The 21,716-nt window shown below is 35.7% G+C and overlaps 1 protein-coding gene across 13 annotated transcripts in view; it reads right to left on the minus strand.

The window, feature by feature from the left end:
- Mhc (myosin heavy chain) overlaps positions 1-21,716 on the minus strand; it is a 48,926-nt gene that overhangs the window by 9,993 nt on the left and 17,217 nt on the right. For 4 of the 13 annotated variants that reach the window (XM_029300034.2, XM_029300033.2, XM_029300028.2 and 1 more), the window contains exons 9-16: positions 19,847-19,984; positions 19,174-19,443; positions 15,158-15,328; positions 11,533-11,712; positions 10,909-11,327; positions 9,299-9,416; positions 6,989-7,252; positions 3,553-3,762 (exon numbers count right to left, since the gene is read on the minus strand). In XM_029300034.2, the coding sequence (XP_029155867.1) occupies positions 3,553-3,762; positions 6,989-7,252; positions 9,299-9,416; positions 10,909-11,327; positions 11,533-11,712; positions 15,158-15,328; positions 19,174-19,443; positions 19,847-19,984 (1,770 nt within the window). Of the gene's footprint in view, positions 1-3,552; positions 3,763-6,988; positions 7,253-8,221; positions 8,340-9,298; positions 9,417-10,059; positions 10,178-10,908; positions 11,328-11,532; positions 11,713-12,955; positions 13,127-15,157; positions 15,329-16,292; positions 16,464-19,173; positions 19,444-19,846; positions 19,985-21,716 lie in introns of all 13 variants that reach the window. The other 9 variants (XM_029300045.2, XM_029300044.2, XM_029300038.2 and 6 more) reach the window with 5 other exon arrangements.

The raw sequence follows: 21,716 nt of genomic DNA on the forward strand, positions 1-21,716 counted from the left end.
CATACGAACGCCTAATATTAGTTAATGCGGGGGCAAAGAATATTGGCACGACGTCTTGCCCAGCCGACGCGATGCGATCAATCTCCTCGTTCATCGCGCTTATCTCTTCATCGTTCGCTGATTCGGCTAGCCGAATCTATATTTGTCGAAAGAAAAATTTGCTATTTCTCGCAAATTTCTTTCTTCTACATATATCGCCGAAGTATGAACGTCCTAAGAAAAAAAAAACCTGAAGGAATCTAATGAACAAGAAAATATGGGAAATATGAACATATGTTTGTGTCTTCTTAATCGATGTTGAAAAAAAAATTAAAACATACATTTTAGAAGAAAAAAAGAGAAATAATCGTTTTAATTAAGTCTGGCAAAAGAGACTCCGGGAAGAGAAAAAAAGAAAAGATACTCCACAAAATATCGAAAAAGAAATGATCTCTTCTCTTCTTTCCTATACATAAGAAATAATCCGGTGCAAAGTATCGACCACGTGGATGGAAAAATCGCTGATGATGACACGGGCCTCGTCGGCGATGATGAAGAGATCACTGGCAGTGAAGGAGATACGGCTGCGTGATTATGACGCACGCTTATGCACGAGGTAACATGCATATAAATATACCGTACACCTGTTACCTCCTTCGTTTTCTCTCATCTGCACTCTCCAGCGCGCTTTTAAAGCCGCCGCCCACTTTTAATAACCTGGAATCTGGGATCTGCTAAATTTGCTGCACGTGTCCTCTCTCTCTCTCTCTCTTCTCTCTCTTCGTTCTTTTCCCCTCTTCCTTCTTCCTGCATCGCCTGACCGTAAATGGTGCCGAACATAACGCGGTCGTAGCCTTCCGCTTCTATGATCGCGAGAGGATCCCTCTCGACCAGGTCAATCGCGATGAACTCGATATACGAGCTTTTAATAGGCGATCGCGATATTAGCTCGCTTAACGAAAGTGAAACAGCCACTTTTAACAGTTATGAATTTCATAGAGACTAATCGGAAAACACTACATTTTTTTCAAGCACTGATAACAATAATAGAAATAAATTAACAAAATATTTAAAAAGGAAAGACAAAAATTAAATGAGATGACAAGTAAATAACTCGAGATTAAATAAATGAAGAATACTTATAATATCGATGGAATGGCCAAACATTCTGGATGTTTAAAAAAAATCTCTATTAACAGCTAATAATTTACAAAAAGATAATACAGAGTTAGATATTATAATTATAAATAATTATATTCTGATTTTATAATTGTGATATCGCTCTTATATTTTTATACGTTGTATCATGATCTGCTAGATGTAATATTTCTTATTTAATGTTTTAAGTGACTTGAAAATATTTCATATCTAAAATCTTTTTCCATCTAATTTTATCGAGAATGGAGTATTAAATCGCTCGTTGAAGAACGGTAGATGTTAGGAAACGACGACGAGCGTCGCGATGACAGGCGATGACGGGTCGGAGTAGCCGCGAGTCTCAAGTGAATATTTAAAAGGCATCGTTAAAAATAGTCCAGCCTGGAATTCGGCTGGAGAGAAAGAGAGAAAGAGAAAGAGTGAGAGAATCTGAAATTCTAGTCACGATCACGACTCGTCTATTTTCTGCGAGCGACGCCTTCCAGAAATTATGACCTCTTCTCCAGCGCGCGTTTGTATGCGTGCTTACTATCGGATATAAATACTGCGTTTCCACGCCGACGCGATCGTCCAAAATTTCGGCGTTCTCTCAGCTTCCTCTAACGTGTATTTACAACCAAGAGAAACAGCGAGGAAAATATCAAATTATCGTGGAACGTAATGCGAGGAAATTCTCGGGAAGCCAGTTCCCAAAATGATCATACGTTATTTAAAGCTCGAGCTTTAATTACTGCGCGGAGAGATATTCATAAGATAACGAATTAATTAAGTCGTAAAAAGAAAAGTGGATACCAGATGTGCCTCTAAAAATTTAAATTTTTTCATCAATTTTATCGCACAAAAGAATATAATTATCATATTCAAAAAATTGCACTACTTTCTAAATACTGATATTTTTAATCAATCTCTTTAAACAAAATCTTGAGAATAGAAAGAATTTTATCACGAGCAATTATCATTTATTAAAAAATTCCTATATCCCTAAAGAGAGATTGAAAATGTTAGCGTTGAGGCGTTGAAATCTCCAGAGAGATACGAGAGGGAAGAACGCATTTGTTGAAGTTTCTCGACAAACGTCATTTGTATAAGCGATATTAAATGACGGGGAGATGTAATAAAATCACGTAAATGCTCACGTACGTTTATAATAATTTTAGCAGCCTCGATATGACCGAATATATATAAGTGTCGTCCGCGTAACCGGATGACGCGTCCGCGTCGCGCTCGGCACGAAGAAAAATAGCGCGTCTGACTAATTCCGCGCCTCCACTACTTTGTCGCGCTACTTCGCGCGCCTGGGAAGCCGTAATCCGCCGCGTAATTCGAGCCGATTTAAATCACGAAAACACTCCCTCCCGCTGACAATTAATGGCATCCCGATTTAAACCACGTTCTTCTGAAAAATATCTCCCGCTTCTCTGGGGAGGACTCGAGCGACTCGCGATAATTTAATATAACTATGAATTCTCGGCGGAAAGAAAGAGAGGAATTTCAATCCCGTTTTTTTTTTTATCAAGTTTCGAAACTTCTTAATACTTTTTTTCAATCGAAAACATTTTTAAGCTATATAGTTATGAGTTTGTCTCATTATAAAATTTCTTTTTCATTAATATTACTGTATTTTATTAATATTACTATTACTATTAGTATATTATTTAGTATTTTAATTTAATTTGAAATTTATTATATATATATATATATATATATATATATATGTATATGTATATATAATCGAATATATAATTTAATTGACGCAAGTGAATGAATAGTCTATGTACGATGATGCTAATTATATATGGCTTCTCGCCCTTCGATATTAATTTAATCGCATAGCTTGCGCCACTGTGCTAATTAAGCCGCTAATTATATTACTTTCTGCCCTTCGCAGTTAACTAACTTATAGCTTGCGCCACTCGCAAATAAACTTAAAAATAATTTCATTCGCGATTTCTACAAGTAATAGCTCTTTCATATAGAGTTATTCCTATTTTAATCACCGTAGTTAATAATTATATACACATTATCAAATATTAATAAAAATATGATTATTATAAAATCATTTATTTTGTATTATATATATATATATACTCTCTTCGATTGTCGAAAATTATAATAATCAAAATTTTTAAATATCTTAATGAAGAGATTTCACTGTAATTAAAAATCCTATCATTGATTTTCAAAATATATTTTTCGATCTTCCGTTAACGCGAATCAAAATTTTACACAAATTTTTACGAAAATTTCAATAGACAAGCTTTTCAGATTTGCAATATGGTCCAAGTTAATAATTGTTAGAGACGATTTTTGAATTTATAATTATTAATAATAAATTTTGAAAAAATTGCTAGACATATAAATAATTTTGATTCGACAAATTTGAATTAGAAAAAAATCCATAGAAATGATTCTTACGTGAAGTTGCGACTCGAGATCGGCTTTCTGCGCGTTCAATTTCAAGGCCTTCTCCTGGAAATCGGAGAGCGAGCCCTTCTCACCCTCCAGCTGGCGCAGCAGGTTGGTCTTCTCCGAGAGAAGCTTGGCGTTCAATTCTTCCAGCTCCTTGCGCAGCTTTTCCTCCTTCTCGAAAGCTTCCTGGGCCTTCTTGGCTTTCTCCTCCAGCGCCTGCAACGAAGCCATTTTATCTTCGTACGTGCCGCCGTTCACCAGCGGAGTTGGTTTCTCGATCAGCACCGTGTCGCCCATAATTGCTCACCCTCGGAGAAATTAACCGAGGAACGCACACGCGATTTGCACTCGATTTCGATTTCCTATTCCCGCGGGAAAACGAGAATAAGACGGGGAAAAGGATCCCCGACAGGATTCGATCGATCGAACGTCGTGAGTGATCTCGACCGAGGGAGAGACTCGATCGCTCGAATAAAACGAAAGGGAAAAAAAACAGCACGCGAGACTCGGAGTCCCTACTTTCGTATCTCGAGGTATCGAGACAGACCCGGACACACCTGACCGTAATTTATGCGACAAATCTGAAGAAAAATGCGAGGCATGCAAGAGAGCTCCGTGCGAGGCTCCCTCTTTGTTTCGTCGGATGGATTTCGCGTAAATTTCGAAGGGGTCGGCGCGAGGTCGCGAGTCCAACTGGTCCCGGCATCGGTCGAAGCCCAACTTTTCTACCCGTGTCCCTCTACCCGTGAGACCGTTTCCGGCGGCGAGTAAGGAGCGAACAGAGCGACGATCCTGATCGTGGGCGTCCCCACTCCAGTGGCGCCTCATCGCACACACGTGCACACACGCACGCTGTGTGCGTAAAAATATTTATAACCGATCCGGTATTTTTGAGGTGTGAGGAAGGGAACGAGTTGCGTTCGAGAAGGGGATCGGTCTTGGACCGAATTAGAAGCGATCTGAAAGGACCGCTCCGGACTCTCTCCAGCGGCCACCCCCTTTTTGGCGGCTCCAGAAGAAGTGTAAAGTGGATAAGTGGATCACCGAGTGCGAGCGAAGATGTTCGAGCTCGCTTAAAACTGTGACTTTTCTATTTCGAACTTCTTTTGTCACCAAATTTTTATCCAGATTCCGTTCGATGTTTTTCAAAATGAAAATTTTATCTTCAAAAAATATTACTGTAACAAAAATCTTGTTATATAAATTATATATTTGAATGTCGATTTCTTTCCCCAAAATTGAATCGATCAAATCCAACATTTAACTCAATAATTTTTGAATTTCTGTGAACTATTATTATTATTATTATTTTAATAATTTATTTTATTACTTATTACTTTTAATCATTTATTTTAACTTGGGTCTATTTGTAGAGTGTATTAGTACACATATATATATATATATATATATATATATATATATATATATATATGTACTAATACACTCTACAAATAGACCCAAGTTAAAATAAATGATTAAAAGTAATAAGTAATAAAATAAATTATTAAAATAATAATAATAATAATAGTTCACAGAAATTCTTTAAGAAAAAAATTATTGAGCTAAATGTTGGATTTGATCGATTCAATTTTGGCGAAAAAAAATCGACATTCAAATGTATAGAGACATAAGAACGAATGCACATTACAGACGAAATTAGAAACGACGGCATTCCAGAGGAGTCAAAACGCGATTCGAAAAATGTGGGGATCGCGTGTATCCTAGGTCTCGTCTGAAGGACGAATAATTGTGTAATTCTTTTCGGAAGAGCCGTGTCTATTAATAAGAAACCGCTCCGGTAACATGATCGAACGTTGATTCACCACTGGTTGCCTTTATTATGCTTCTAATTCGGGATCTTAGGCGATATCAGTGAACCGAACTGGAGAAGGAAAACTTACACGGATTTCTCTAATCTTCCCGTTAATTCGGGAATATAAAGTCGAAAATATAAACAGTTCGGCGCATAGCGCAAAGAGGAGACGTAGAGGAAAACCAGAAGGTTGACAAAATTAGAAGCGATGTTCCAAATGGTGGCTTGAAATTTCTTTGCAGATTTTCCAAGATCGAAGAGAAATTTTTCGCCGCCTAGACTTCGCGATATATAAAATAAATATAATACGTTTTGAATGCCAAATAAAATTAGCTAAAGCAATTTATATGTGATAAATTTATGTGGCAATTTTCTCTGAATTAAAAACTATATATATATATTAAAGAGATGTACAATTTTTAAGTATAAATCTCAAAATATTAAATTCGACACAACTTTTTTCCTTTCTTCTAAAATTACACCTAAAAAAATAAATTAAAAAAGACAAATATATCGCGTATTTTATAAGTATAATAAAATCTATATAGTTATAAGTATAAAAAAATCTAAAGGAAAAAAGTGTGCTATAAATCCGAGTTACGAAAGTATTACGAGAGTAAACGAAATAAGTGAAAAAAAATTCGATTTCAAAGAAATCGCCTATTTGAAGCTGGACATGAGTTTGCGCGAGAGGGCAAACTGCGAAAACGGGAAGACCAGGCGGCGAATAAATAAACGCGTACGTCTGGAAACTGGAGCCGTTATGAGCCAAGCAAAAGAAGAAACAAATTCCACGAGCGAATTCGAGCGCAGGATGGCACAGTTAAGCACGAAACTCCAGCTGTAAATCAGCATCAAGTTGAAGCTTTATTTTGCCAAACTCTCGCAGCCTTCAGTGAATTATTGGTTTTCGCAGAATGAACGATTCTCTTTTGCAATACTTTCTCTGAAGTAGTGAATATTAACAACTATTAACAATTTATTTTTTAATAATTAAAAAATTCAGAGTAAAAATTGCATAATTTAGAAAGGACATTTAAAGAAAGAGAAAATTCACTTAAAATATCCAAAGTAAACTTTATAAATTACAGACTTGAAAAAACAGTTAAATTAAATTGATCAAGGTAAATATATATTTAGAATTGTATATAAAAATAAAATTAAAATTGAATAGATATTCAAAACTGAGAATGAGGAAAAATATAAATAGCATTTACTTTGGACTAACTAATATAACGAAGAATGAATAAGGGAAAATTAAAATGTTTATTGTCTCGTAAGCCTTAAGGTGCTGATCGAGTATCTTAATTGCTATTGCCTTAAATATATATATAAAATTTATCATAAATGTATTGTTATAATTACTTACGTAAACACATTAAAAAAATCTTTTTATGAGATTTTTTAAAAAAATTCGATTTTTCTCAAATTAAATCAAGTATTAATTTGCTTTTGCAATATTATAATATTTTTTAGGAATATTAAAATAAAAATTGAATCAAATATATTTTATGCCCAAAAATTGCAAAAAATTTGAACAAAAGAAATCAATGAAACTCAATGTCTTAATAATAATGTTCTTTGAGCTAAACGATTCGTGTGCAAAGGATATGTCGGAGAAACACTTACGGCCATCTCGTCCTCGATACGAGTGACATTGAGCAGAGGCTTGATCTTCTGCCACAACTTCCACCACGGCCAGGTGCGGAGTTGGAGGTATTTCCTCAAGTTTCTCTGGACGACTTGGAGGGCCAGGCGTTGCTCTTGGAGCTTCTGGTAGTCTTTACGAGACAAGTAACCTCTGATGTAGGCTTGCATCCAAGATACGATCTTGCCGAGACGTTCATCACGAAGTTCCTCCATCTGACCCAGAACTCCGGCACGGAAGAATACCTATTTTTTTCGGAGATGAAAAGAAAACGAAACATTGAGATATCGTTCATCACGACGATCCTTCGAGATGATGTACCTCGATTATCAATCCCATGTCATGATTAATAATTCGATCTATATTTTATAATAGTCGATTTAAAGAGTTCTAATAATCTCTCTTTGAAGATTTTTTCATGATTCAAATTAAAATTCAGAAATATGTTTTAGGAAAAAGTTAGATAATCGGATAGATGATTTAAATTTTATTTAATTTATGATATCTTATTGGAAGAGAGATAATCATGGTACATCGTATTAATTAATTTCCACAAACTGGCCTTCTATGCCACTTTTAGCTTAGAAAGAGGGACGTTATTCGACGATAGGAGGTGAACAGAGATTGCCTCACACTTGTTGAGGGATTATACCACGCTGAAAATTGATTTGGCAAAGGTATCCTTTGTTAGCGTAACTGATGATAGAGCTCCTCATTAGCTTGTCGTTACTCGAATGAGGCTGTAAAACGGTTAATTGCCGAAGCCGCGTAATACTAAATTAGTTCTCGGCAACATTTAATAGCCAACATCCACACGAATTGCTCGAACAATATAAAAAGTATTCTAGGATTCCAGAAATCTCGAAGCATCGAATCTTCAAATTTATTTTTATTTAAAATTAAAATTTTTCTAAATATATCTGTCGAATTTTTTTACCATTTTGAAACTGTTGTTTTCAAATTAGTTGCAATGTGTCAAATTGTTTAATTTAAAAACTTTTAACATTTTAATTCTTCCAATTTTGGTATTATAAATGTTGGCAAATAAATCGTCGACGATGTAAGATTATACGAGTGTCCAAAAGACATTTGCAGATGACATTCGATACAGCCTGCAGACGTCTTTGTGACATTTGTAAGTTGCTCGTTTGCAATAGTGCTTAGTACATCGTGACATTATTGTCACAACGTGGACCACAACAGGTGTCTGGTACCTTGGTGTGACCCAGGCGATACTGATCACTCTCCAGATTGATCGTGTCCAAGATGATCTGGGTGGCCTTTTGCGCGTCGCAAGGCTCTGGGACGGCATTGGCGCACAGAATTTTGTATCTGCGTTCGTAGCCGACCATCGTTGTCAAGTATATGTGGTTTGGTGTATTCATATACATATTGATGGTGTCATGTGTGTGTTCACAAAAAACAGACAGAAAACAAAGAACCACGCCAGGTTAGAGACTTATATTGTATTATAGTTCTCGTTGCTGTAGAATCGAGAATATATTTTAGGGGGAAAAGAGGGCAAGAAGCAAAGGGTAACGAGTAGTATCCATCCAGGATACTTCAATTAGGGAGATCCTCTTGGTATTGATCTCTTCGACGAATTAAAGCGCGAGTCTTTACCAGGAGAATTTTCAAGAATTTATAAAATTCCAACATAAATTAAAAGCTCGACAAAAAAGAACTATTTCCAAATAATTTAAAAAATGGAAAGATATTGTAATAATGTTTCTCTTGGAATTCTCACGCTTTAATATCGTCATTTTTACGTCATTCTACCACCCAGTCGCTATAGGAGCATTGACGTGTCATGAATTAAGAATCCACCACCAACGACAATAGACGATAATTATTATTTGCGATCGACAATGTTCGCGTAATCGAGATTGCATTTCACCAGATTATATTCTTTATTTACATTTCATTCAATGATTATATAATATTTCTATTTTTTGTCACCTTTTATTGTAATTCATTAGTAGACATTAAATTAAAAAATATTATTTTAATATATGACTTCACTTTCTAACATAATTTGAATTTTTATATTTACTGCTCTTAACAGCCTTTTATCAAATTTATTATAATTTAATAAGAGCCTTGACTTACTACGATTTAATTTATATTTAGATTATATAATATTATATTTACTATTGAGATTTTCTACCAAATTGAAAGGCAGCAGTCTCGATCATCGACCGTCGTCGATCGCGTTTCGAGACAGATGTCATCGTTACGCGTCAAATACCATCGCGATCGTTGGAGGCAGGGAAAAAGAGAGGACAACGTGCCTTGGTATGTCCAAGACGGTACATATCAGGGTCGAGACCGGTTGATTCCAGAACGGCCCCGGCCGCTTCCTTGGGTTCCTTGGCCTTGTCGACCGCCGCCGGAGCCAAGATCTTGTACCTACAGGGTGTCGGGGTGTACAGGGCAGAGGGTAGGGGGAGGCAAACGTGCATACTAATTAATACAAGGGTTCTAGATACGAATATTCACAGATTTTATATACATCTTCTTGTCGTTCCAATCGGCTCTCGCTACTTTACTGTTTTATTTTTTTTTTTAAAGGATTGAGATTTATTTTAGCATCCAGTATTATTTTCTCGAGGATTGATACTCTAATCTAATTGGGTACCAAACTATTTTTACTAAACGAATCACGGGGAAAACTGAACGATCAATCGGGTGGGATTCGAATACACGGTCAAATACGATAATGATGTTGCACTCAAATTCGATGATATTGCACTCAATGAGAGGGGCGACGTGGTAAATTTATACAGATTCCAGCGTGGATCATCTTTAAATCTCGCTAATTTAAAATTAATCTTTGGTTTTAATTATACATTTTTATTATACAGTTTTACCGATGCTAAAAATATTTTTGCGACGACTGTAAAACGAGAAATTTCGGACCATCCACGTGGAAAGATTTATTTTTGATTTTTTGAATGTGGGGTGACTAGTTCAATATTGTTTAGAGATAATGAAACAACAAAATTGTCAAAAATAAAGGGGTTATCATCAACCTAAATTATCATTAACTAGCCTTGGTGTGACCGATCCTATAGCTGTCCGGATCGAGAGCGCACTGTTCGAAACACTTAGCCGCGGCGATCTTGGGATCGCTTTCGGCCGCCATTGCGGCCGGTGCTAGGATCATGTAACTACATAATATAACATAAAAATTCAATTACTATGCATGTCCAATATTTCAGATTTCCCAGATGCTTTTGGGAAAGTTAATCGAAAAATTTATAACACACAAAGAATATAAAATTTTTAAAACATTTCTAAATGTCAGAAAATAAATATTTTTATCGGCTCTCAATATAAAGTGGCCGATTTAGAAAACATCATATTTATATTTCCAAATGTATTTTATAAATAATTATTCTAGCTCTCCATTAAAATATTTCGAAACTTACCATTTCTGTACGATTTAATCATTATTATTAAATAACCTCGCTAAACCATCTAATAAAAGTATTAAATAAGAAATCGTTTAATAATTATCAAAAAATCTGCTATTATGCTTGAGAAGAGATTATATAGTAAATCTAATAATAAAGTTTCTCTAATATAAATTCCAGAGATATGATTAAGCAATAGCAGATTTTTCTAAAATCAGAAATCATTGCGAATGCTCGAGAAAACTGGAGGGTGACTATTTTCTAAATCTGTTAAAATAAAATTCAAAACCATATTTTTTAATTATAAAAAAATTAAAGAAATGTTACAAATATTAGCAATTAAAAAATTAAATTAATATTTTTAACGTTCATATACAATATATAAAAAAACAAGAAAATATATTCGTTTCCTTGAATCATCGATTTTTTTCGATCTTCCGCAAAGATAATTGAAATGTTTTTAAACTGAAAAAAGAGATTCTTACCGTAGCTTGAAATCAGGATACACCATCCTGTTGGGGAAACCTTTGCGACAGATACGAATGCCTTCAAGCACACCGTTACAAGTCAGCTGATGCATGACCAAGTGAGAGTCGATGACGCCAGGCTGCTTCAACTCGTTGGGGATGATGCAACGGACAAAGTGGGGTTGCGTGGCACGCAGGGTAGTCATCAGGTTGTTCAGCTGCTCCTTGTAGGAGGACGATACGGTAGAGAAACCACCACCCTTCTTACCACGTCCACCCTTGCCACCGCCACCGGCGTCACCACCACCAGATTGACCAGGATGATCAGCGAAGATTTCCACCAGCAGTTTGTTCGTAGACTTCTTATATTGATCGACCACCGTGTCGTTCAGCGGGTCCTTGTTCTTCTCCAGCCAGCCGGTGATATTATATGGTACCTGAGATCCGAGGAAACTTTACTGATATCGAAATCGAGACGATTGTTGATGAGTGAAAAATGATGAACATTTTTTAATAGGATTTTATAGAATTCTTTTTTATAAAATTAACTCGTTTAAAAAAAACATACCAATGTGAATCTCTTTTTTGTATATATGTTAAATATTTTTTCTAAAGTAAAAAATAAGAGAAAACGTTACATACGTTGCCGGCGTAATGGCCAATCGCAAAGTGGGCTGCCTGCTGGCCTGGTTTAGGCGGTTTGGGCTTCAGGAAGTTGGGACTCTTGCCGAGATGGTTGTTGTTCAACTTCTCCTCAAAGGTCTTGTCTGTGGCCTTAGGGAACATAGACTCTTCCTCAAGGATGGAGAGGATACCCATAGGCTATATACGCGAGGAAGGGAACGAAGAAATGTGTTAGAATTCGCTATACCTCGAAACATTCGCATTTTCCAAGAGTAGCGTTACGCAAAGGAATATAAATAATAATTAATTTTTTTCTCGTCGAATTAATTATGTAAATATTTTATCTATTATAAATTGTGATAAATTCTACATCAGAGTTGTACATAAAAAAAGATGATAGATCTCGAAATGTCTGCAGAATATTTGTAAAATATATTTCGCGTAGCAAATCTCGTTAGTGTCTCAACTTTTACTGAAAACAAATTGCTAAATACTTCTTTGATATACTTTGTTATCTACTTGATACTGTGTCATTAATGTACTTTTATTTCGGTTAATCAATCGCTTTCTTGAATGTAAGATATATGGATTTGTATATGGATTAATTGCCGATTAATGATATAATTAATCTTGTAAACTACGTACAAGACAAAAAACTTCGACGCTACTCTTAGTACTGCGTTATCTATAATTCTACAGTAAGGATATATTTTGGAGCAATGCTTCGATAATGATTTTTGCACTTCACTAACATTTCTGTTAATGTTTCTGCATTGTAAAAGTGCAATCATCTTTTTCCGACACATCAAACTCTCCATTATATACAAATACATATGATGTGCTGAATCTATCGCGCTTTTGTACAGTCGCAAGAATACTGATATTTAAATTATATCAAGTTTTTTAAGAGAAACATTATATATACATATATATATATATATATATATATATATATATATATATACATATATTTTTTAGTTGTAACCTTGTAAGCAAACTTTATAATTCAAGAAACATTTATTTAAACGAAGGACAAAATACAGATGCTTAATTTATTTAATTTATAGATAACTGTTTAAATATTTAATTTATTTCACATTAAACTAAATGTATTAAATTTTATGTCAATCTAAATTACCATTCAACGTTGTGCAAATTTTTACAGAAACAGCCTAGAAGATAAAAAAAATAATTATTTTTCTGGAGTTTGCAAAGAATTTCTAATCATATTTTTACGCGTTAGATCCGTGACATCCTGATGTAAAGAAGATAATACGTACGTAATTAAGTACATACAGGCAAACAACATTGACAGAAAACACACAACGTGGACAAACAATCACGCCCAAGCTGGATTGAAGCGGTAGTTTGCTAGATAAGTTACTGGATCAACAGCCTGATGATCCAGGCTCGAGTCCGTGTCCCACTCGGACCGGTTTACCTTCTCGATCAGATCGATAGTCTGTTGGAGATCCATGCCGAAATCGATGAAGGTCCAAGCAATACCCTCGCGCTCGTACTCTTCTTGCTCGAGCACGAACATATGATGATTGAAGTATTGCTGTAGCTTCTCGTTGGTGAAGTTGATGCACAGCTGCTCGAAGCCGTTGTACTGCATCGAAGTTTGTTCATGCACCACGCCGCACACAGGCACACAGCGAAGAGAAAGATAGCAAGAGAAAGAGAAATAAGAAGAGGAAAAACACAGAAAAAAAAACAAAATGTGCGCAGGACACCGTCCGTGTCCGATCGGGCGTGTCCCTTGATTGATCCTGAAACTTTCGCACGGCGTAGTCGAAAGGTGGTGACGAGTAAACGAGATTTTTCAATTAATCAATTGGAAAAGAAATTTAAAAAATTCTTTCATAATATACGTTGACGTTAAACAGCTGATCGTTCGTCCCGAGTTCCCGGAAAATTGTGCTCCACCTGTCGACCGATGCCACGAGAAATGAATAACAGTGCTCGAGTAAAAGTGTGACGGAACAGGAAGTGGAGTTAGTTGATCGAGCAGACAGGCAAGACGAGGAAGCGAAGATGCGTGTGTGATTTTGAGAAACGACGAGTCTCCTCTCGTGCGATCTGTCGACCTGTCCTGGCGGTACCTTCTCGATCAGATCGATAGTCTGTTGGAGATCCATGCCGAAGTCAATGAATGTCCACTCAATGCCCTCGCGCTTGTACTCCTCTTGCTCGAGGATGAACATATGGTGGTTGAAGAATTGTTGCAATTTCTCGTTGGTGAAGTTGATGCACAGCTGCTCGAAGCTGTTGAACTGCTCGAGACCGAGTGGTGCAGCAACGGGGAGTCCATGCGAACGGGAAGGTTAAGCGAAGAACAGAGAAAAAAACAGGGAAGAACAGCCGTCATTAATGCTGTTTGATGACTTGGGAGGAAAAAACGCTCGATCGATGATTTTGACTCGTAACTTTCATCGCTCGATTACGGGGGCAGAAAAGGACGGTTATAAGAAGAGGGTAATCGACGCATTGTCAAAAAGGCGTCGATAAAGTGCATTCTATGTACCATTGCAGTTTATCTTCGATTGTGCGACGAAATCGAAAAAATTTCAGATTCTCGTAAGTTAATATATTTTTCAAAAAATTGATTTTATGATATTTTAAAAATTAAATAGCGATGCGTTTAGCTGTTTCAAATATTTTTCGAATTATCATGTAATATCACAATTAATACTACACTAATTATCTATATTAAATGTTTTAAATATAGATAATTAATTGTGTAAAATTTTTGATTAACATTATTATATAATAATAAAAGAATAAAAATAGATGAACGTTTTTCAAGTTCGTCGCATGAAAGGAAAAGACACTCGCTTGTGCCGTTACGTGATAAAGTTATGTGTGATATAATAATAAACACCGACAGTTCATTTGTCGTGTTAGCTAATTTTATCCAATTAATTAAATTGATTAATTGGACAAATTTTCAGGGTGAGTTTCGGGATCGACACTCTATGAGTTTGTAACGAGGATAAGGGACGCAGTTATACTGGGTCATTAATATTATCACTATTTCAATTATACAAACTAATTCTCACTTTTCATTTTTCTGGTAAAGCTAATTTCTCCCTAATTTCAGTCTTGCTACAATTTCATATTTAATTGATTATTCTAAAACTCGTTGATTAAAAATGCTAGATCGAAAAAAAATGTCGGTTCGTTCCAGTCTTTTCAGGATTGCGAACCAGACCCAGTGGATTGTCGAAGAAAACATAATGAATGCCTGCCTAATCGTTGAATCTTTATAATCGTTGATCCTGAAGGAGCATTCTTCACGGACACGAATCAGTGCCGTTACAGGAATGAGACATTACGAGGAAAGAAACGAAGGGAGAAAAGTGGCTTAGGTACCTGTACTAAGTACCTTGAAAAGTTGCGATCGGCGTTTCTTCGTCATCGTCGAAGAGCCGACGCAGAAAGATTATGATAGACGCAAAAGCGCGAAAAATCAGCTAAAAATTGAACGGCGAAGCAACATCAACTGACTCTCAGCGATTGACAGGTCCTGTTCCTTGCGAGAAATCGGCTCCTCGTTCAAGTCCTGGTTTGATATCTCTCGCACCGGTTCTTAGGAAATTGCCGCTTTAAACCTTGATTCGCGGAATTGAACTAATAATACCTTCTCGATCAGCTCGATACAAGCTAGCAAGTCCATGCCGAAGTCAATGAACACCCAATCGATGCCCTCCTTCTTATACTCCTCTTGCTCGAGTACAAACATGTGATGGTTGAAGAACTGCTGCAACTTCTCGTTGGTAAAGTTGATGCAGAGCTGCTCAAAGCCGTTGTACTGTCGTTTTTGCAATTGCACGTGCGACAGGAATACGTGGATAGACGGCAACGAACAGAAAAAAGGTAAAGGGTGGAGGAAAGGAAAGAGATATCAAAATTATTATCAATCAGACGAATGCTCTTACGAAATTATATCAATGTTTGTGTCATATGTATTATATATAGAGTCTGACTTTTTCAATCTACCTCAAAATTCGGAGAAATCTAATCTAGAGAAAAATAGATTTTTTTATGTTTAAAAAATTAAAAATATGCATTTTATTCAATTATTTAACTTTAATCTCTGCAAAGTTAAGTAAATCAAATAAGGTTCACTTCAATATAATTTATATAATTTAATTTTAATATTTCATAATTTATATATTTTTATTTAATTTCTAAGGCTTTCAATTCTTAGAAAATGTTTATAAATTTTCATAAAATTATATTGAATAAAAAAAAATGTGCGAAGCAAAATATATGTTTTTGAAATTGACAATCAATAATTCCTCGGTAAAAATTTAATTGCACGATCTCTCGGTATTAAATGTTTTAAATCAATTTTATTTTTGAACGTATGAATAGAACTAGCCTAAGCAAAATACGCGGTCATCGAATCAACAAACGCGGCCGAAATCGCGAGATCGACGACACAGATGACAAGAAAAGAAAGGAAGAGAAGAGCCAAGGGATGAAAAGTGGCTGGCGAGGAAAATCAAAATAAATGGAAATAGTTGACGATCATACAAAAAAAAAAGAACAGTGGACGATCACTTTGTTGAATTTTAAGAGAATAAGCGTTAGTGTGGCGGTTTCCTCTGATCTGTGATAAATAACCAGGGATTTCCGCTTGCCTAATAATTCAACCCTCTAGTTTCGTTCATTATTCAGCTTGGAATTATTTCTTTTATTTCCGACCGAACACCCGTCTGTCGGGTTTTTGCTGGCCATTGATCGATCCGTCGTTTGTCATCTTATTGTACCTTCTCGATCAGATCGATACATGCGAGCAGGTCCATGCCAAAATCAATGAAGGCCCACTCAATGCCCTCCTTCGTGTACTCCTCTTGTTCGAGGACGAACATGTGATGATTGAAGAACTGCTGCAGCTTCTCGTTGGTGAAGTTGATGCAGAGCTGCTCGAAGCCGTTGAACTGTTCGAGAGCAAGAAACATGCATGCATATGTGTATATGTCATTTTATATGTTTCTTCCCTTTTTTGTTCCTCCGCATCTTGACACGTCTTTTTTTGTGCTTTTTGTGATTTCACCGTCCTGTTCCTTTCTTACACACGTGAGGATCAATTTACAAAAGGGTTTCTTACACTACTTCACATTTACAGAATTGTGAAGTTACCTCAAGTTTTGTCTCGAAACGATTGATATATATGAAATTATACACACATTTTTTTTATATTTTTACACTAAGTAGTTACACTAATGCACTATAATTAGTTACACTAATTTTTTTAAATATTTTTATAAGATATAAGAAATCAGATTCATAAAATATTCATATTATCTATCGTTTTGAAAATTTGAGGCTGATCAAGGTCTCAGTACTTGATGGGATTTTATCTAGAAGGATGAGGGTGTCCTCATCCTCATAGTACGAATCGGTGGTATAGCACCGTTTATCGATGGGATTAATTCACCTCATGACCTAGTACAAGGTCTTTAGGTTCAAATGTGTATGCTGCTCGAGTGCCTTAATTTCCATGTACAGAATATCGATCGATACATTTATGCATATTTATCCAGAAAATGCAACCCAAAAAATGATTCAAATTTAAAATTTATTCAATACTAAATAATATTTCATACTATTAAATAAACTATTAAATTCAAAAATTTAATTAAAACTTTATGATGTTTAATTAGTTTCACTAGAAGAGAATTGTTAGAATATATTTTTATGCAAATTAAAAGTATTATCGATTATTCTGAACATAGGTTTGTGATTTAAATGACGTAAACTGTCTGATCACAAACGAAATATATCTTTGTAAGTATCAAATTTGTGGGGGCGAAGGAGGTCCAACAATATTAGTCTACTTCCAACAACTACTATTACCAATTGTGTAAATTACTTCAAGAGGGAAAACCAACGTAAGAGGGTTTTTGAATAATCTTGACCGTCCTGTTCACCAATGGACAGTTAAACGTCGTAAATAATTGATTCAAGAAAAGAATGTGGTAGACGGATGAATCATCTTTAAACCACCATGTCTACTTAACGTGAAGTCCACTGTTTCGATCATGATAATAATGACAATGGGAATATTCCTTCGATCGCTGAGTGAAAAAATTAATCTCTTTACCTCTGATGCTGCCTTTCTTCGAATCTTTGACCAGAGAGAATGAGTTCCTCAGAAAAGCTAAGAGTATGTTTTTCGATCAAGCGATTCCTATCGAATCATGGCATTTCAATGAAAATTTAGAGCTCGTAATCGGAGAAATTCTGCTATTCTATCGCGGCGTGCATTTCAAGAAAAATTTGGGGCGACTAGAAGGGATTTTTCGGAGTCATGCGTTTCTTTCTATCGGAAATGACTAATCTAATTGGAATATCTCGGAAAAATAATAGAAATAAATAATCAGTAAAGATGCAGAATGATACAGAACTATTCAGAAAACTAACGAAACATTTAAATTTATGCTGGGTTTACAGTACCTGAAAAGGGGCAATGAACGTCTAAGAAATCACAAAAGTATTCGATAAAAATTCTCGAATTCATTCCGGATAATATAAATTCATTCGGGAGATTAATGTAACGCCAATAAAAGTCGGTGACATTCAAGGAATTATATACAAGTATCCATAAAAATATTCAAATTGTCAATATATTATTCTAGATAATGCAGACCCATTCGAGAATACATAACGAGATACCTAAAAATGCATGTCACAGCATCCCAAAAGAATGACAACATTCGGGGAATCCAGGTGTCTGTGAAGATCTAAAAATCTAAATCATCCTCGGAGAAATTCATACTTCGAAATTAACGGTTAATGACAACGTGCGACTAACTAAGGATCTACAAAGATCTATAGATCTCCTAGAGAGATCACAAAAGGCATGGGGGACGAGGCCAGATCGATCGTTCACCTTCTCGATCAGCTCGATACAAGCTAGCAAGTCCATGCCGAAGTCAATGAACTGCCAGACAATTCCCTCCTTCTTATACTCCTCTTGCTCGAGCACGAACATGTGATGATTGAAAAACTGCTGCAACTTCTCGTTGGTGAAATTGATGCAGAGCTGCTCGAAGCCGTTGTACTGCGAGATACCGAGGTATAATTACGGATTCTAAAGGAGAATCTTTTCGACGACCGATTCGAAACATCATACGAATCCCGATTCTCGATTTCGAGAGTCTCTTTCGTTCCTATTTTATTTCGTCGTGGGAGAAAGTAAGGTTCGTGTAAAGATCGAAGGCGTGAATTCTTCGCATCTTCGGCGTCAGTTTTTTCCGTGTGATCGATTTCATTATCACGATCATGTCGACGATTTAAAAAAGAAAATAAGGCTGTTGTTTTTCTTTTCCATCGAAATATTTGACATTAAATATTTGGTAATTCAAATGCAATTCGATCTCAATCTCTGTCTAAAACTAAAATCTTAATGCAGAATAATTGTACGATTTGATCGCTCCTTTAATTAGCCAATTATATTGATAGAAAATATTATGTAAAATACACAACAGCGATATTTTACTACAAAAATATTATTTTAATGTCTATACACGAGACATATAATTGATAATAAAACTTGTATGCAAAAATTGTCGACAATCACGTATTGATATATATAAGAGTATGTTTGTGTTTGTGTTTGTACGTTTGTGAATCGCGGAAACTTACGTCGAAGATCTCGAAACCAGCGATATCCAGTACACCAATGAAGTGCTGTCTCTTCTGCTTGGTATCCAGGGTCTCGTTACACTTCTTGACCAGCCACTTGAACAACCTGTCGAACATCGCCTTCGACATGGCGCCCACGGAGTAGGCTACCTGGTCCTTGTTACGACCTTGGGTGACGAACTCGTTACCGACCTTGATCCTTGGCTTCAGCAAGTTCTTGTAAAGATCGGCACAGTCGCAACCAAGCAACTTAGCCACGCGCTCACCTTCCTGTAATATAAAACATGATACTTCTTTTTCCGCAATGTTCTTTCTGGTCTCAAATATATCCTTTTAATCTGAGAAGAAATGTCATGTATTCAATTTTCAAGAGAAATAGATTTTAATTCTTAATTAAGAGAGAAACATATTTTAAGTATTTTATGAAATATCTGAAAAATATCGATGGTAATAATACTTGAAAGATATTTCAAAGTTATAAAAAATGTTCAAAAACAAAAATAAATAGTGTGTTAAAACTGTTGGAAATTTAAAATTAATAAATTGTTTAATGTTGAAATAATCTACATATTTATATTACTATTGAAGTGACGAAAATAGTGAGAAATAATAAAAAATAATTATGTTGTAAGTATAATAGTTATAGTTTGAAATAGCTATTCAAAGTTCTCACCTCAGTGCCATCGGCTTCAGCCTGTTCCTCACGACCCCTTTGCTTGAACTTCATGCCACCCATATGCATGACAGAAGCGGTGATCTTGTAGATGTCATCCTTCTCTTCCTGGGTGAAGCCCAACACGTCGAAGGCTTGCTGTTATAGAGAGAAATTTGGTTAAAATCTTCACTTAATCGACACTCTCACGTCAGAGATCGTTTGAAATCATTTAAGGAATTGATTCGCGGAAAATGTTCTGAATTTTTCGAAAGTGCTTTACATTTTTTTCTGAATCTCTTATACCATTTGAAATATTGCTTCAGAAATTTAAAAATAAAAAATGAATACATTTAACGATTTAATTTTATTCTATTCTCTATCAAACAAAAAAACGGATGATAATCCTAGACTTCTCTGACGTGATTCTTATCGATTTCGATAAATTTACATAGACGAAAGCGACAATTAGTAGAAACACACAGGGACGACACAAATAGTTATACTTCCAAGAACGGCAAACGATCGATGTAATTTATTACATTGTACATCATTCGGCTTCGCGCGTTGGAAGTTGCGGAAAAAAAAAGAAAAGAGAGAAAGAGAGAAAGAATAAAAGCTAGAGCGCAGCATCAAGCACGATTTCACTACAATGTCAATTAAGATCATTTATATGATAATTGAAGAACCTTGAAGAGCGTTCCTTTTCCATATTGAAAAGATTCGGAAGGAAGTTCTTTTAAGCTCTTAAACGTCAATCAATTATATTATCCTGGATTAATTGAGTTCTAATCAATTAAACCAGAATGAAATTGAATCGCGACGTTGATAAAAAGAAATGACCTTAAAAGTTCAACTTTAATCAATCGTGGATCGATCGATTCGTCGTTCATTTCTAATTCCGAAAAAAAAACGAAGAATCAATCGGACCTAAGATTGAAATCAGCTGATTGTTGATTAAATCTCGCAGCAATATATTGGCAAGCCGGAAAGCAAAAGCAAAGCTCTTGTTACGTGGCAATAGCCCCTTTTCTCTGAGCTGCTGGTGTCAACATAAATTAACACCGTCTACTTAGGGCTCTCATGACTACTCTGCTAGAAGAAGAAGAGAAAGAAGAAAAAGAAGAGTTTGAAGAAGAGACGACGAGAGATTGCGAGCTGGATCTCTAGATCGCGTTCGTCGCAAAGTGCCTCCTTTCTGATAAAGAGGAATAAGATCGCCCTTCAGGGTCAGCCTGGACGATTCCTCGTCGTGTCGATTTCGGCACCTCTGTTCCTTCAAGAGGCAACTCGAACAGATCGTTCCTCTTTACTCGACGTCGCCCTCGATCGATGAAGAATCGCTTCCTCGAGGCTGCGTCTCCAAATCTACCAAAGTTTCAACCTGGGGAAGAGGATCTTTCAACAGGGAGAAATATTTACCAGGGGGATCAACAGGGCCAATAACTACTGGGACGTAACGTTCGAAGTATCATTGAATCTCTCAATCGGGATAGAAAAGAACTTCTCTCGAGATAATTCAAGTTTCTCCAGGTGAATGAACTGGAGTCGGTATCAAAGGGGGAACAATAGTACTACCGGAAGTGGGTGAAAATATCGTACTAATATATGTACATGGTAGTCGTGTGATCAATGATAGTTATAGAGATCGATAATAAAGCAACAATATCTCTATCAGAATTATGTGTGACTTATATATGTATACATGTAATACGTATTTAATAAGTATGTAATACGTGTATGTAACACGTGTATATATATATATACATATATGTAAGTGTGCATGTCTGTTCACGCATAATATGTAATGTAATATTTTATTAAATTTTATATATTTTAATTTTTTATTTTCAATTCTTAATTAATATTAAAATAAAATTTGTGATAATAT

The sequence above is a fragment of the Nylanderia fulva genome, unplaced genomic scaffold (genome assembly GCF_048542155.1).
Source record: "Nylanderia fulva isolate GAGA-0341 unplaced genomic scaffold, ASM4854215v1 Scaffold22, whole genome shotgun sequence".
Classification (NCBI taxonomy): Eukaryota; Metazoa; Arthropoda; class Insecta; order Hymenoptera; family Formicidae; genus Nylanderia; species Nylanderia fulva.